This window comes from Condylura cristata, unplaced genomic scaffold, assembly GCF_000260355.1.
Source record: "Condylura cristata isolate star-nosed mole 26May11 unplaced genomic scaffold, ConCri1.0 scaffold00018, whole genome shotgun sequence".
In the NCBI taxonomy this organism is placed as follows: Eukaryota; Metazoa; Chordata; class Mammalia; order Eulipotyphla; family Talpidae; genus Condylura; species Condylura cristata.
Genome location: NW_004567119.1, coordinates 19,628,363 through 19,643,689, shown reverse-complemented (window position 1 = coordinate 19,643,689; position 15,327 = coordinate 19,628,363). Strand labels below are relative to the sequence as shown.

Below are 15,327 nucleotides of genomic sequence, written 5' to 3'. Positions count from 1 at the left end.
GGAACTGGAAATGACCAACACCAGTGAGCGTCTGCCGGATGTAACCCCGCCCACTCTCCACCCACAAAGGAAAGGCGGCAGTTGGGACTGGCTGATTGGGTAAGAGCCAGCCTGGCATTCTGTCAGGATTGGTGCAATGGTTCTTTTCGAAGTTTGCAGCATCCAATCGAAAGGTGGGGACGGGTGTCTCGCAACACTGCCCGAAGGGTTCCTCCGCAAGATTCTTACGGAAAGTAGTCCCGACGGACTCCCGTTAGAAGTTTCGCTGTCTGGTTTGGGGTGAGCTGCGACACGCGGGGGCGTCAGTCCTCGCCCACGAGGCCACCGCTGTCCCTGGGACAGTGAGGTAGAGGCTTGGGAGGGTTCTCGGTGCGCGCGGACACGTGCGGCTGCGGCGGAGTCGCCATCGCAGAGTAACGCCGGCGGCGAGGGGCGGGGCCGAAGATTTGAATCCGGCGGCGGGCTGCGGCGAGCGGGCGCTGGGCTTGGGTTTGGGGGTCCCTGACGTGTGTGTGGCCCCTGTGGAGCGAACCCTTCGGAACCAAAGAGCGGAGTCTGAGCAGGACAGCCCGACAGCCACCTGCGGCCGAGTGTTCAGAGTCAAACCAAAGAGGAGCTCCAGGCTCCGGGAGTGAGAGGTAGGGCGAGTGTCCTGGTTTAGTGTCAAATTTAGTACTGCAGAGCTTCTGTTTGGCGTGTTTCTCACGGTGTTCTTCTGCTAACCCTGCTCACGGTGTTAGTGGTTGTCCAGCGACTTGCGCTGGATTCATTCGTGGGCTCCTTGTAAACTGCAGATTCAGGGGTTCCAGCAAGACCGGGTTGGAATTTCTGGACATTTGCATAGCTGCATCTTGAGTACAGAATCCAGAGGATCCAGATGTTCGCCAAGGTTGAAAAGGAAATGGCTTGTAGCAGTTTCCTTTAAAGTACCCTCTGGATATTGTTTTCATGCTAGCATAGATTGCATTAGAATTAGTCTCGAAAGAGGATTTTGATTGGACCACATTAACTTTGAGGGTAATTTTTCGTCTTTTTTCTCGCCATCTAGATGAATACCGATTTAGAAGGCAAGGAATCCCCTGCAATCGGAGAGTCTGCCGTTAATGATGGTGGTATGTAGTGATCTCTTGCCTCTGTGGAATTTCAGGCCCAGACATTCTTGATGGGAACATTTCACCTTCATAACATGTTGTCTCTTTCAGAAAAAGCCTCTTTCATTTTGGAAAGTAAATTTGTAACTCCTCAGAAGCAAGCAGCAGAGGTGACTCCCTATCTTTGCACACCAGACACCTTTAAGTCACCTATGAACTTTTCCACTGTAACTGTAGAGCAGTTGGGAATTACACCTGAAAGCTTTGTGAAAAACTCTTCAGGTAAGAAATCTGTCATTCTACTGCAGTGCTTTTAAAGTTTTAAAAGTAACTTTAATGTAACACTTTTATACATCAGTTTGTGCCTTTTAATCACTTTCCCTATCTAAGTTGATTGACTGCAATCTTCTTGATTAAGGAGACCTGGGTGCGTGCCCTATTCTGAATAACAGGGTTGTGGGGTCCCAAGTGAGACTACTGGGGTAACATTGTTAAGTGACAGCTGTGGTCCTTGCCTAGACAGGAAAAAGATTGTGTGCATGTGTGAATTATTAATAGTTTTTGATCTGATGCCTGGGATATATTGATTACTTAAGTAAGTAATGTGCTTATGTTTTATTGAGATGTGGCCTGAAGAAGAGATCGTTGAAGGGCAATTGAGAAAATAGGACATTGAAAGATTGGGGTATGCCTCTTTTGAAATCACAAGTAGAAAATGGACTCAGGCTAATCTCTTACTTCAAGGAGCTGAAATAGAATCCATTTGTGAAATCTGATTTAGAGGGAAAAAAGAATGGAACTAAAACAACATTTAGAAGGTGAGGGATTTGAAAATCAAGTCTTTAGCTAGGTAACATGCACGAGGCAAGACCGGAATGACACACCAGTCTTTGTTCTGTTCTCATCAAAAATATCTCTGGGAGGCCTTTAAAAAGGTGGATTTATTTTTTCTGTTTAGGTAGACAGTCAGAATTCAGGGCAGTGTGTTGAAGGTACATAGGTATCTGTGAGAACCGTGGAGGAATGAAGAGCATGAGTGTATGGGTGTCCAGGTGGAAAACTGTCCTCTTAGTCCAAGGCCAGCCGTGACCCACCTCTGGGCAGGGAATGTGAGCCTTAAATGTACTTTTGTGTTTATCCCAACATTTGCTCTTGTTTTTATTCCAGTAAATGACTTCCATGTGTCAGGCTCTATTTAAGGAGTGTGGAATAAATCAGCAGGGCAAAGAACCCCTGTCCAGCTGATCTTGTAGGAGCCACTTTGCCCATAATTCTCTGGATTTCTGTATCACATGCTTAGTCATGTTTCCCCTCACATCGGTACTTGGCTGGAATTCAGGCCTCAGTTTCTTGTATTGACCCAATTTGGAGTCTTCAGTCTCATGTGGTACATAGAGAAAACATGTAAATGGTTGAACTAAATAGAACAAATTTTAGACTGAAAGAGCAAATAGCCACTGTTGAGGTCTCAGTGGTTGATAAAATTGGATATTAGGGATCTGTTCTATAATGGAAGGTGGAATTGGACTTTTACTGATAAATTTAATGATGTATATCCACATGTTGATTACTTTAGTGATGCATACCTGAAACATATAATGTGGTGCAAAGTTAATTAAAAAAGAGAATTTTCATTACAGGCAAGTCATCGTCCTACCTTAAAAAATCCAGACGCCGCTCTACTGTTGGTGCTCGGGGTTCTCCTGAAACAAATCATCTTATTCGTTTCATTGCTCAGCAGCGGAATTTGAAAAATGCAGCAAAATCTCCTTTAGTGCACAGTTCCCCTTTTCAGGTATGATTTTTCTTCTGGATTCTGTCTTGGATTCTTCTGGAGAAAATGTTTATGCTGTATTATAAAACTTGTGCATCGTTTCTAATCTTCTGGTGCATCTCATCTGTGTTAGATCTGGACAGATTTTTCTGTCTTATAGAGATGTGCAGTTAGCATAATGTGATGTTGAGCATAGATTTTATAAGTGTTATGAGATACTGAATGGCTTTCTAGAGCAGCTTCTGTTTTGCAAAGTCTTTTCTAGCTCATGCCTACTTTTCTGTGATGAGGGAACTCAGGGTTTCTGGATCTTTTCCTTCTAAGATCTTGCCTCTAAGAAACTAGTGTTTTCATGACTTCATGTGTCGGCATGTAGGGGAAAGAGTCCCGTAGAACAAAATACATTTGGGACAACCTTGTGGAAGGGGGTAATTATTTGATGATGTAGAAGACATTAGATATTTTTTGAGATTTCTGCAATTATACAGTTTCTTAAAAAGTTCAAATAAAAGTAATAGGATTTACATAATGGTTATTAAAGGCTGAATGTGAAAGGCGTAGTGCCAGCTCACCCTTGAAGGATGATAGCCTGCTCGGCCTTCCTGCTTTAAAATACACTTACAGTACAGTGGTTCTCAAGGTTCGTCTGCAGAGCCCAGAGATCCTGAGTCCTGACTCCTCTGTATATCTGGTGGATTTTATTTTATTCACACATTGGGATTATTGTTCCAATCTAGTGTAGAAATCTAATTTGGAAATATTTTCCATCAATTTTGGAGACATGACTGTAGTGTAGTTTACCACAGAGGTCAACATTCCACCTATTCATTCATTCAACAAATATTTTAGTTTCCCATCCTTTGTGTGGCCTGCTTTTTCAATGCTGGAAGCTATGTTTCTTGTATTATAAAATTTCATGAGTGGGTGTCTTCCATTTGGATTATTGAGAACACGATAGTTCTGTTAAAGTTTTCTCCTATTAAAGTTTATCTCATAGGATCTCTCCCTACATTACATTTTGTGGCCTGGCTTTTCAGACTCTCTCATGCTCAATTCTTTCTCCAGATGCCTGGGGATCCCTCATTTTTCATATTAAAAGTAGGGTACTTTACAGTCTTACTGGAGCTCAATGTACAACTTTGGGTTTGTGGACTGGTGGATTTCCACATGGGACAAGGCCACTTTTTCATTGGAAGGTGTCATTGTTTACTGGGTGAACTTGGAAGGAGTCCCGTTATGGTGCAAAGCCTTTATCCTTCAGTTTTTCCTAGAGTTCTAAAGCCCTGAATACCTGTGTTCTCTCTGAAAAGCAAAAGCTCTTCACCCCACTATTTTTGACTTTACAGCGTATTAAACCTCTGTAATCAGAAGTTGTGAGAGAAGATTATGATAACAGAACTTGATAAATGTTATCACTGCTTTCATATGGTTAAGTTTAGGGTTTTTTTTTTTTTTTTTAAAGATTTATTTATTTATTCGTACAGAACTGGGGTACAGGCCAGAGATGTGGAGGGTGAGAGGATTCACCAGAGACAGAGTGGGGAGCAGAACAGGCAGATCGACGAAGTACACTGCTGAGGGGAGCAGCGGGCGGGTCAGGAGAGGTCTGCCTCGCCATGTGGTCACCTCCGGGGCAGGCAGGGATCGAACTCATGCAGAAGTGGCTTCAGTTTCTCAGTGCAGTGCTTTAACCCGCTGCGCCACCAGGGAGGGCCCAGTTTAGGGTTTTTTGATATTGAGTCCTGGAGGGCTTTTTGCTGTTGGCATGCAAGACATGTTGCTCATTGTAGAAAATAAATTATATGCATGAAAAAATACTTGGCATAGTCAAACTTTAAAAAAGAACCTTACAATTTGACATATTCTTTGCTGTCTCATCCAATATATTTATAAATATGCAGATTTTAAAAAGGGTTATAGTTTACGTGAAGTTTAATGACAGAACCTTCCTTGTTTTTGAAGTGGTCTGTGGGTTCCAGTGCTGATAGTTTCAGCATTGTTTCCGCCGTGAGTCCTGCCCTTGACCCTGGTTTGGTCAAGATTCGCTGGTTTTGTTCAGATTCCAGAACCTCTTGGGGGTCTGCCTGTTTCCTGTTATCCAACCTCACCAAAGAGCTTCTCTTCATTTAGCTTCAGCTCTCTCAGGCCTAAGTCATTTTCTGTTGACAGTACATATTTGCTTAATTTTTTTTCTCTCAGTTTTTAAAGTCATATACATCTGCACGTTATTACCACAGCTAATATATCAGGTCTGTGCTTGTAAGACTTACTTGAATCTAGGATTGTTAAAAAAAATAAGGACTTTTTTGAGTTTTTGTGATATTTTCCTTTTACATTGATATTTTCCTTTATTGTAAATGTCCTTGGAGGTTTTTTAGTGATTGTTACAACTTAATCTTTCAGTTTGTGTCTGTTCTCTTTCTTTGATAAGCAAATTCATTGAATGTGTGAATAAAGTCATTTAAGATAGCTACATATTCTAATTTACTGACATGTTCTAAAGATAAACTATAAAGTTTGGTAAGTATAAGGGCTTGTACGTACACTAAAATAATTCTGAAGATTTTGTCCATCTTAGGGGGGAAAAACACTTCAGAGGGGGAAAGTCCAGCATTACTCCTGTTTTCTTTATTGAGTGCATCTGCAGTCACTTGGCACAGTCTAGCACCCGGGTCGTGGCAGGTTCTGACTTCTGTGGTGCCAGTGACCTTGTTCTCTCTCTTGCCATATCCATCCCCTCCAGCGCTCACTTGTGTGTCACTGGAAATCGTTCTCAGCATCTCACTCCCTGCATTTCATCTCTCCTGGTCACACCAGCATTAGATGTTTACATCATTGTGACCATGTAAAGTGTTCTGAGCTGATTTTTTTCCCTGGCAGCTACCTTTTAATGTTGCTTAACTATTCCCAGACCCTTGCTGTTTCCCATTTCTGTGCTTCTCCATTGCAGTAAAGGTCTCTGACCAGGACTTCTTGCCTCCTGTCTGTCCTGTATGGCTGGCCACTCCGCTAGGCTTTTGTTTCTGCCACTCATGGACCACAAATGGTCTGTACTTTGTTAAGACACAGTTTAAATCTAAGTATGCTTTGACCACACCTTTAGTAGCTCCTGATGGGCTGTACCACACCCTGTTGTAAACCCTGTTCACTTGGTTTCTGGGATACCACACTGGCGTGTATCACTGGTCATTTCTCCTGCTTCATTTGCTGGTTTCAGCTATAGCAATTTTTCCTCAAACAATGTTTGAGGTAATGCTTCCTGTGTCTTGTCTTTGCTTTCCTTAAGAGTCTACTCTTTTCTGGTGGCTTTGAACATTATCTGTAGACTCAAGACTCAAATGGCCCAAAGCTTCCTAGAACTCTGGAGCTGGAGATCTAGTTGCCTGCTCATTATCTCCGCTTGGGTGTTTTAATAAATATTAGACGGCCACAGCCAAGCTACAGTTTTCCACTCCCACCAGCTCCTCCAGTCACTTCTCCACTTTAATATTTTGCCATCATCTTCCAGTTACTCAAGTTAACATAACCTGTCATTATCTTTTGGGGTCCATTGCCAATGTCTTCCTGTAATTCCTATGTCCCTGCAGCTCTGAGCTTCAGCCTTACTATCTTTACTGCCTGGGTCACCAACTGCTTTATTCTGACTGCTCCCTTTACTTCCTTCCTTCCTTAATACACCCATCATTTCACTGAGCAGTCAAAGACATACAGTTAAAAGAGAAATCAAGTCACCCATTCATTCTGCTGCTTAAACACCTTCCCGGGGCTTCCTGCTAAGAGTAGAATTAAACCCAAGTCCCTTGTTGAAGTTTTTTTGGCCCCTCTGGCCTGAACCCTGCCTGATCTACTCAGCTCCCCATCCCCTGCCATTCCCTGGGCAAACTGACCATCTTCCTGTCACATCCTGTTTCTGCTCGAGGGCTTTGCTCTTCTTCAGATTGCCCTCTACCCCACTGTCTTCTCTTAACTACTCATTTCTCATTGTTTTCAGTTGTGACTTCAGATAGACACTAAAGCAGCACTTTTAGTTAATCACCTTATTTGTATTTTCTCAATAGTACGTGCATCTGAAACTATATTAATATGTTTTCAGAATTTTACTCAAGAAAGTAATTTCCCACCTGTATGCTGAGCTCTCGAGCTGTTTCTGGTACGTGGAAGGAATGCTATACACTGACCAGCACAAAGACAAAAACAGCAAAAAGCAGTACATTTGGATATTTCATTTGCTTTTTACATATGACCATTGTTCTCATTCTCCATCAGGAAATAGAGAAGAAACAGTTTTGATAAGGGATTTTAATTTGCTTTAAGTACTTTTTCAAAGTGCCCAAATAATGAATGTCACGTGCTCTTTATGTCATAAAGGTTTACATCATCAGCTACATTTGATTTTCATATGTTCTGTTATTATGTAATAGCGTTTGTTTTATGAATGTATTTAACTGAGAAAAAAAATCAAACATGGGAGAGAGTCACCATCAAACATGACTGCAACAAGATTTTAACTGATTTTCTTCCACCCCTTAGAGGGAGGTAATTTTTTTATTTTAATGTTTACCTGTTGATAGATTTTTTTAAATGGTCGCTACCTCCAAATAGTAGCACTCTGTTTGGCAGAATGATGAAGGAAAATAAAATGAAAAAACTGGATAAACAGCTTAATTGCTAATTTATTTCTGTGGTAAACTGAATTCTTAAATTATGTATTACATGGATTTATCCAGCATTTCTATCCCTGTTAGCATGAATTTCTTGATTTGACTGGCTAAAGTCCTGTTAGCATAGTTTCTAGAGAATGGCTATGCTTAATCGACCATCCAGCACTTTGAATTTTCACTGAATCCTGGCTGGCTTTTTATTCCACAGAGGTGAGGTCCCATGAAATCAGGACCATTTAACTGAGGAAAACCCAAGGAGAGAGGGTGACTGTGAGGGTGGGCATCTCGGGGAAAGAGTGTGAGGACAGCAGTGAGTAACTAGAATAGCTTGGAATCAGCTTGTAACCTGGGAGCTACACTTGCCAATGGTATCATGCTGATGATTTTCAATAGCTATTTTAGCAAACCTTTGGTAAAATGTCCACATTGGCAGCCTGGGTTCTTTCTTTCCCTTTCCTTGTCCCAGCGCCAGGGTTCAGTTATTTCCTGGAGTTCTCCACGTCTCTTAGACGGGCCTCATATGGCAAACATCTTTCCTGCAAACATGATGTACTGAAGCTATCTAGGTTTGGATTCTAAGAGGCGAAAGAGAGCCAGAAAGAATCCTTTCTAAGCGTTGGCTGGCTCCCAAATACTTGGGGGTGTGTTTTATCAGGGAACCTTTGGAGTGTTTCCTATCGCCTCCAGACCGGACTGGCTCATGGATCTGCTCTTGTCAGCATTGACCATGAGGCTCTTCCCCTTGGCTCAGGTTTTACTAAAAATGGGCGGAGCAGTAGGGAAACTGCAGTGATGTCCGTGCACAGTTCAGCTAGCTGTGTGAGGCTCAAAGAAGGGGGGGCTGCGCTCAACTCCTTTTTGATCTTTAAAAAGACTTTGTGTGTTTAGTTTTGGGTTCAGTGTTTATAGGCCTAAACTCTAGTACCTATTTAATTTTATTTATAATACCCTTCTTATCTCTATTTCCACAGAGCAGCCCTGGTCTATATCGAAATGTCAATTCTTTAAGGGAGCGAATATCCGCCTTCCAGTCAGCTTTTCACTCCGTAAAGGAAAATGAGAAAATGACTGAAATCTCAGAGGCAGAAGGAGAGTTTGAGACAACAGACCAGAGTAAGTAGGGAGAATTCAGTCAGTTTGGACTTATTCATTCAGATGGGCTTCTGATATGTCTAAAAAACTCATTTCATAGTGTAAAAGCAGTCCTTCATAGCACAGTTCTATTTCTAAATGAAGCCTGACATTAAACGTTGAGACACTTTATACAAAAATCTGGATTTCGCATTTTTCCACATTTCCGTATGCTGCAATTAAGTTTTAAGTGTTAAAAATGTTGGGACTGATTAGCTCATTTCATCTTATGAGATAATTTTGAATGTAAAAACCTTGCTTTCTAAAAGATTATTAAGTTTGGCAAGCATTTGTGTGGTTGTCAAGCTCCCCATTGGGGCTGTATAAATTGATGTGTCTAATCTGACATAGTAACAGCTAGGCATATTCTTTGCAATAACTTTTAGAATGTGATTTTATTCTGTTACATTTAATTTTCTAAGTACATAGCATTTCGAACACCAGAATTAGACAAAGTCGTGTCCTTATTGTAATTATCAGAACCATTCCTCTCATGGTTCTCTACACCCTAATGTTCCGAATGATTTTGTTTGGTTTCTTGAACCATCTTCAAATACATTCCAGCACCTCCTTGCTTGCATGCAGAGTCTCTTGCAAGACTGACATTAAAGCCAGGAAGACCTAAGTCCAGTTCTTCTACAGCTCCTGTCTGTGACCCACTGCTAGGACTCCTTTGTATATGCCGTCTGTAATTTGTCTTTTTTTTCTGCTTTAATCTGAGCTTTAAAGTATTTTATTTGCATAATCACTAGAACTTTGCTGATGATTAAAATACCTGTTTGGGAACATGATTTGGTACCTTTAGGAAGAACTGAGGCATGTTGTGGCTTTTTCATAAAATCACACATAACCAAAGCCAGTGTTAGATTAGAATTACCACCATTAAAATGCTCAAAAGGTTTCATTGTAAATGTGAAGACAGAATGAGATACCATCTCAGAAACCCCAAAGTATTTTTTAGCATGACTTCGTAAAAAGTATGAAAAACATTAATTCTGGCAGTTAAATTTATTAGTTTTTAGTAGTCATATTCTCTTGCCTTTCAGTTAGAGTGGCTTTTTTGAATAAGAGTTTCTTTTAGTTAATAAGCTCAGACATTAAATTTTGCTAACATTATTATGATGTATAAAGTTTTAAAGTGATGTTATATAAAAAATAGTTATGCCTTTGTTTTTGGCTATATGTTCCTTTTTGTAAATAGCCAAAAAACGAAGTGTTGGTGAGTGTCAACAGTGTGAGTTCCCTGCAAAGTTGTCATCTAAACGTCGGAGACTATCCTCTCAGAGCAACTCTGAAGAGAGTCTGACTGATGTGCTTGACCTCCAGACCTTCAGTGCTGTTACTTCTGCTGATACAGACAGAGCATGTGCTGCCGAGACGTCGCTTGCCGAGTTTTCTGAGGTAATTTCTTGCTGGAAACAGAAAAACGGAGCTTTGGTTTTCTGACTAGGCAGTTTTAAGAATGTCAAAATCTTTATTTCAATTATAGCAACTAGTTCTGCAATATTACTCAGTCATGGGTTTTGATAGTGTTTCCTAGTAGTTAATTTTTGTTAGTTGGCTGTTTGATAGACCAGTTTGATAACTGTTGCTTTTGGTTATGAAGACCTTTGTGAGCAGGTAAAGTCTGTGGTCTTCTACAGGCTGCTGTTCTGGATGCTCATGGTACAAGAGTGAGAGACCGTTCTCCTTAGTCTGAGGATCCTATACTTCAGTCTTGCTCCCCTAATTGATCTAATGCTGGCTAAGAAGCAGGGTGCTATTTAGTGATGAGTTTTATTTGCTCTGTTCACTATTTCAACTATAGGATGTTGTTTTTTTCTTACTATAACTACCTACAGCCTGTTGTCAAGATGACCAAAAGATACTAATATGAATTAAAGATTTCTGAAGATTCTTGATCTTCACTCAAATGTCAGTGGGGAGTTGGTTCTCTCTTAGCTGACTTTCTCTCTCATACTGTTAGTTCTGGTTTGATACGGCAAGTTCCTGTTTCTTCAGTGAGAGGAAACACCTAATGCTGTCAGCATTGAACTTTTCTCCTGCACCTTCTCTGTCACACAGTATATGTCCTTTTGATCTTATCTAGACTGACATAATGTTTGATAATCATTGAAGAATCTTTAGGATCTAGTAGATTTCATTTCTGATTCAGAATTGTATTGTAATGTCTTCTGCTGGATTCTACCTAATGTGTGAAATAATCACCCAGCAGTACCAGTAATAATTGTTCGTTAGAATTTGATTATTTGGACATCCATCACGAGCAGAAATGGTTTCCACGTGCATGAGTGGTTTCTATTCTGGCCTCTAACAGTTGCTGTCAGAGCTGTTGATATCTTATGTTGTTTGAATGGTGATTATAAAGCATTTTTCTCTTTAAAGGAAGCTCTTAATGTAGTTTTTGAGACATCAGACAGTAGGGTAAAAAAATGTGCCCTATCATCTTTTCCTTCTAAACTGAAAGTTGCTTGGTGGGATATTTAGGATGCAGTTAGAATGAATCCAGTAGTGTCCTTATTCTTGGGACATCTCCTGGGGTCTCCAGTGGCTGCTTGAAATTGCTGTTAGTGCCAAACCCTATATATTCTGTTTTTTTCTTATACATACTTACTGGTGATAAAGTTTAAATTACAAGTTAGGCACAGTAAGAGCAATGAATAATAGTAAAACAGCATTATAACAATATACTGTAGTAAGGTATATGATAATGGTGTCTCTCAGAATAACTTACTACGTGTAGTAATTTCTAGCATCAGTTGACTGAAGGTAACTGAGATTTCAGAAAACAAAACCACAGGGCTGCTATAAGTAATAAATCGATTTTTTTCCCCCCTTAAGAAATCTTCTGAGTCTTGTTTAACACAGTCTGGATATTTGGTTGAAGAGCCTGTTCCATTTTTAAATCTCAGAGAGGCTTCTAGTGGTAAGTATTTACATGTGTCCTTGAAATAATTGTTGAATATATATATTTATATGATATTCTTATATGCTAGTTATATGTTAGTGCTTTATATTTTAGGAACTCACGGTCTAGCAGAAATATTTCAGAATTCTCATTATACAAGAGATAATTCTCTTTTGGGTGTCTTTGAATAAGAACTAGTGGAATATTTTCAAACTGATAAGACTGTATTGTTTATAGTAAACAGCAGACTGAACATATATATTAACAAGTAGATTTCCTTAGAGAAGATGCTACATATGGTATTAGGGTTTTTAAGTGTATAAAAAGGAAATAGCAGTGAAGACTAGTTTGTATTGCCTTTCCCAAAGTCATTATGCTTGTACTGAACAAAAGTCACCAGGAAGATATTAGATTTGAAGTCTACCTGTGTTTTATCTTTAAAGTGGCATGTACTTGGGTCTTGCTTTCTATCTGTTCTGAGACTTCCTTCCCTTCAGTTGGAATATTTGGCCATTAATATTTATAAAGTCACGATTGATATAGTTTGATGTAGATCTAGTATGTAATATCATTTCTGTTTGTTCTTTGTGTGTTTTGTTCATCCGCCCCCCCCCTTTGGTTTTATTTGAAAATATTTTATATACTCATTTACCTGTTACCTTTAAACTATACCTCATTGCTGCATCGTTATTTTTTATTTTTTTTTAAAGATTTATTTATTTATTCGTACAGAACTGGGGTACAGGCCAGAGATGTGGAGGGTGAGAGGATTCACCAGAGACAGAGTGGGGTACAGAACAGGCAGATCGACGAAGTACACTGCTGAGGGGAGTAGCGGGCGGGTCAGGAGAGGTCTGCCACGCCATGTGGATCTCCTCCGGGGCAGGCGGGGATTGAACTCATGCGGAAGTGGCTTTAGCTTCTCAGTGCAGTGCTTTAACCCGCTGCACCACCAGGGAGGGCCCCGTTGCATCGTTATTTTTAACAGTTGGTTACTTATGGGGTTGCAGTATATATCCTGAACTTCTCACAGCCTACTAAGTGTAAATATTCTGCATCTTCGTGTGAAAATTAAAAACTTGACAGAGTGTAGATCTAGTCTCTGTCCGACTCCATCTCTTTCATGGTCCATCACACCATAGCTGTCATCTGCATCACATATTTATTTAAGCCTCTCAGGATGCTACTTCATGCTTTAAGCAGTTGTGCATATTTGGGAGTGGGCAAATATAGTCTTTAATTCTCATGTTCTTCATTTCTTATTGAAGAGTTGAATTACCCAATATCATTTCCTTTCGATCTGAAAAAGCTTCCTTCATGTCCATCTGCTTGGACTTGTTAATTGTAATCATACAGTAGATCAGAGGTGGGTGGGTAGGTAAGGCACCAGTTATGGTTTGTTTCCTAGATAAAATGAGATGCTTCAGCATTTCTCTTTGCTCTACTTCATGATATTAGCAGTGACACATTCTTTGATAATAGTTATAGGATGTATGAAGCATGGTCATTAAAATCTCATCATGCCAAACACCTTCCTATCAAATTCACCTTAAGTGGGAACATCACAAGAGCCAACATTCCATGTTCACACCCTACTGGCCCTAATGTTATGTGAGACAGAGAAAGACAAGTCTTGAATAAAGGAGTCTAATGCTGAATTCAGTATTTTAAACTGGTTGGTGCCATCCAGAGTTGGCTTTGTTGCCAAATGTGGGCTCACTACATGATGGCACAGAAGTCAAAAACCATGATCTGGCAGGAGACCTGAGGATGGGACTTTGGTTAGAACATTCAAGTTGTAAAGTCTAATTTTTATTTGGATTGAGACTCAGCACCCTTTACTTCCGAATTTGATGGTCTAAGCATGAGTTGGCATATTTATTCTGTCTTCCTTGGCTACTTTTGGCCAGCCAAATGAGATCTCATCTCAAGGTCAGTGAACGCTTTTCTGGACCTGCACTGGGAAGCATAGCTTGCCACTGTAGGAAAGATTACCTCCTCAGCCCCCCTCCCCCTTGTTAACATGATAGGGTATTTTTGTCCCATTATTGCAGTCCCACCCTGTTCTTGCAGGATAACAGAAGCAAGACCACCATGGCCTTCATGGTTTCTAGTGACTGATGCCATTTCTGTGTCTTCTTTGTATATTTCCAAATGAAATGCCAGAGGTTACTCCCTGAGCTTACTGGATTTGGGTTGAATTTCTTAGTGGCATGATAGACCCTTTGTCAATACACACGCAGTTTGGTTTAGTACCCACAGACTCCGGTCCCCCCTCTTAAGCCACATGTTTATTTTGAAGGAGTCAAGGTTGTGACCTGTGCAGAGGACAGAGAAGCAAGTGCCGCAGTTTCCCTTGGCAGAGTCAGCGAAGTGAGCACAGACACAGGCCCTGGAGTCAAGTCCGCAGTTGCTCCATTGTGCAAGAGAGACATTCCATCCTCGGAACCCTTTGTACTTCGTTCTGTGCTGAAGAAACCCTCCGTGAGACCATTTCAAGAAAGCTTGCAGGTAAGTATAGAGCTACATTTCTTAGAGCAAATCATCTAGGAGTTCGTTTTGCTTCACTACCAGTACCTCTAGAATGTTACGTGTCAGATTGGTTTCAGGACAGTGTTGGTAACTTCTTCACAGGCTGGTTAGAAGTACGTGAAATTAACATCAGTGTCTAACAACTGAGAAGCACACTTTTTTCCTTTTTAACGCGTAAGTTTGTTAACATACAACTGTGCCTAAAGTTGTATGTTTCTAAAGTCAGTATGAATTAGACTACCTTGGAGATATGGTCAGTTATTTTAAATGTTTAAACTGCTGATTCGGGTCTGTCGTCACTGCTGGTTCATATTGTTATTTGTTGTCTACTCAGAGAGACTTAGCATCTTAATGGTCCACCTAACTCTTGTTGATTCTAGTACTACATAACTGACATAAAATCCTGCCACTAAAATCATAAAGACTTTTACAACTGATGTTTTTTTTAGTAAACTGAGTTTGTAGGTATATACAATTTGAGTTGTTTGTGAATGGTTTCAATTAAATATAAAAGTTAGCATGAACTTTTTCATGACTTTGCTTATTTTACAAATTCCGATGTGTGCATTTTCCTGGTCATATATCACTAATTTGGGAGATAGCTGGTTAAGGGGGTTTGATTGGGCTATACTGTTACTTGGAGAAGGTGCTGCTCTTGGTTGGGCAGTCTCGGGAAAGTGAGTAGCTCTGGAGAACAGAACTCGGGTTAGAGGAGACTGGACAGGCAGTGACCACTTGGCGGTACCTCATCCAGCCCACACACAGCCCTGGCTCTTTCTTGCTTTGTACCCTGAGTTTCTCTGTGCCCCATCATCTTTTTCTTTGGGGTTAGCACTGGCCCTTCCTTACCACCTTGCCTGCTCATCATGCCTATGATTCTACTATCATCTTAGAGAATCACAGAAGGACAAACACCACCTCTTTCTTTGTTCCTTTCTTAAGACTATGGTATTGTATGTGTTTTGTGTTTAAAAGATCAAGTTCATGATTATTATACTTTACTGTTGGATTTTTTTCTTTTTTTTTGATTTGGAAAATTATCTCCTAAGATGAATCAAAGTAATTTTCAAAGGGCAACAAAACAGAAATGCCAAAATCATGATTCAATAGAATACTACTTTTGATTACTAAAACCTGTATTTTTATTTCCTTTTTGGTATTTTTGAGGAGTACAGCCTTACTTTATTTCAGCAGTAATGATTCATTATTGATAATTTTTCTTTGTCTTTT

General features: G+C 40.3%; 1 protein-coding gene across 1 annotated transcript in view; it reads left to right on the top strand.

The window, feature by feature from the left end:
* The first annotated feature begins 1,186 nt into the window (after positions 1 to 1,186).
* CDCA2 (cell division cycle associated 2) overlaps positions 1,187 to 15,327 on the top strand; it is a 31,401-nt gene continuing 17,260 nt past the window's right edge. The window contains exons 1-6 of the mRNA XM_004685221.2: positions 1,187 to 1,373; positions 2,732 to 2,886; positions 8,498 to 8,639; positions 9,859 to 10,058; positions 11,499 to 11,583; positions 13,868 to 14,076. Of these exons, the coding sequence (XP_004685278.1) occupies positions 1,187 to 1,373; positions 2,732 to 2,886; positions 8,498 to 8,639; positions 9,859 to 10,058; positions 11,499 to 11,583; positions 13,868 to 14,076 (978 nt within the window). The remainder of the gene's footprint in view (positions 1,374 to 2,731; positions 2,887 to 8,497; positions 8,640 to 9,858; positions 10,059 to 11,498; positions 11,584 to 13,867; positions 14,077 to 15,327) is intronic.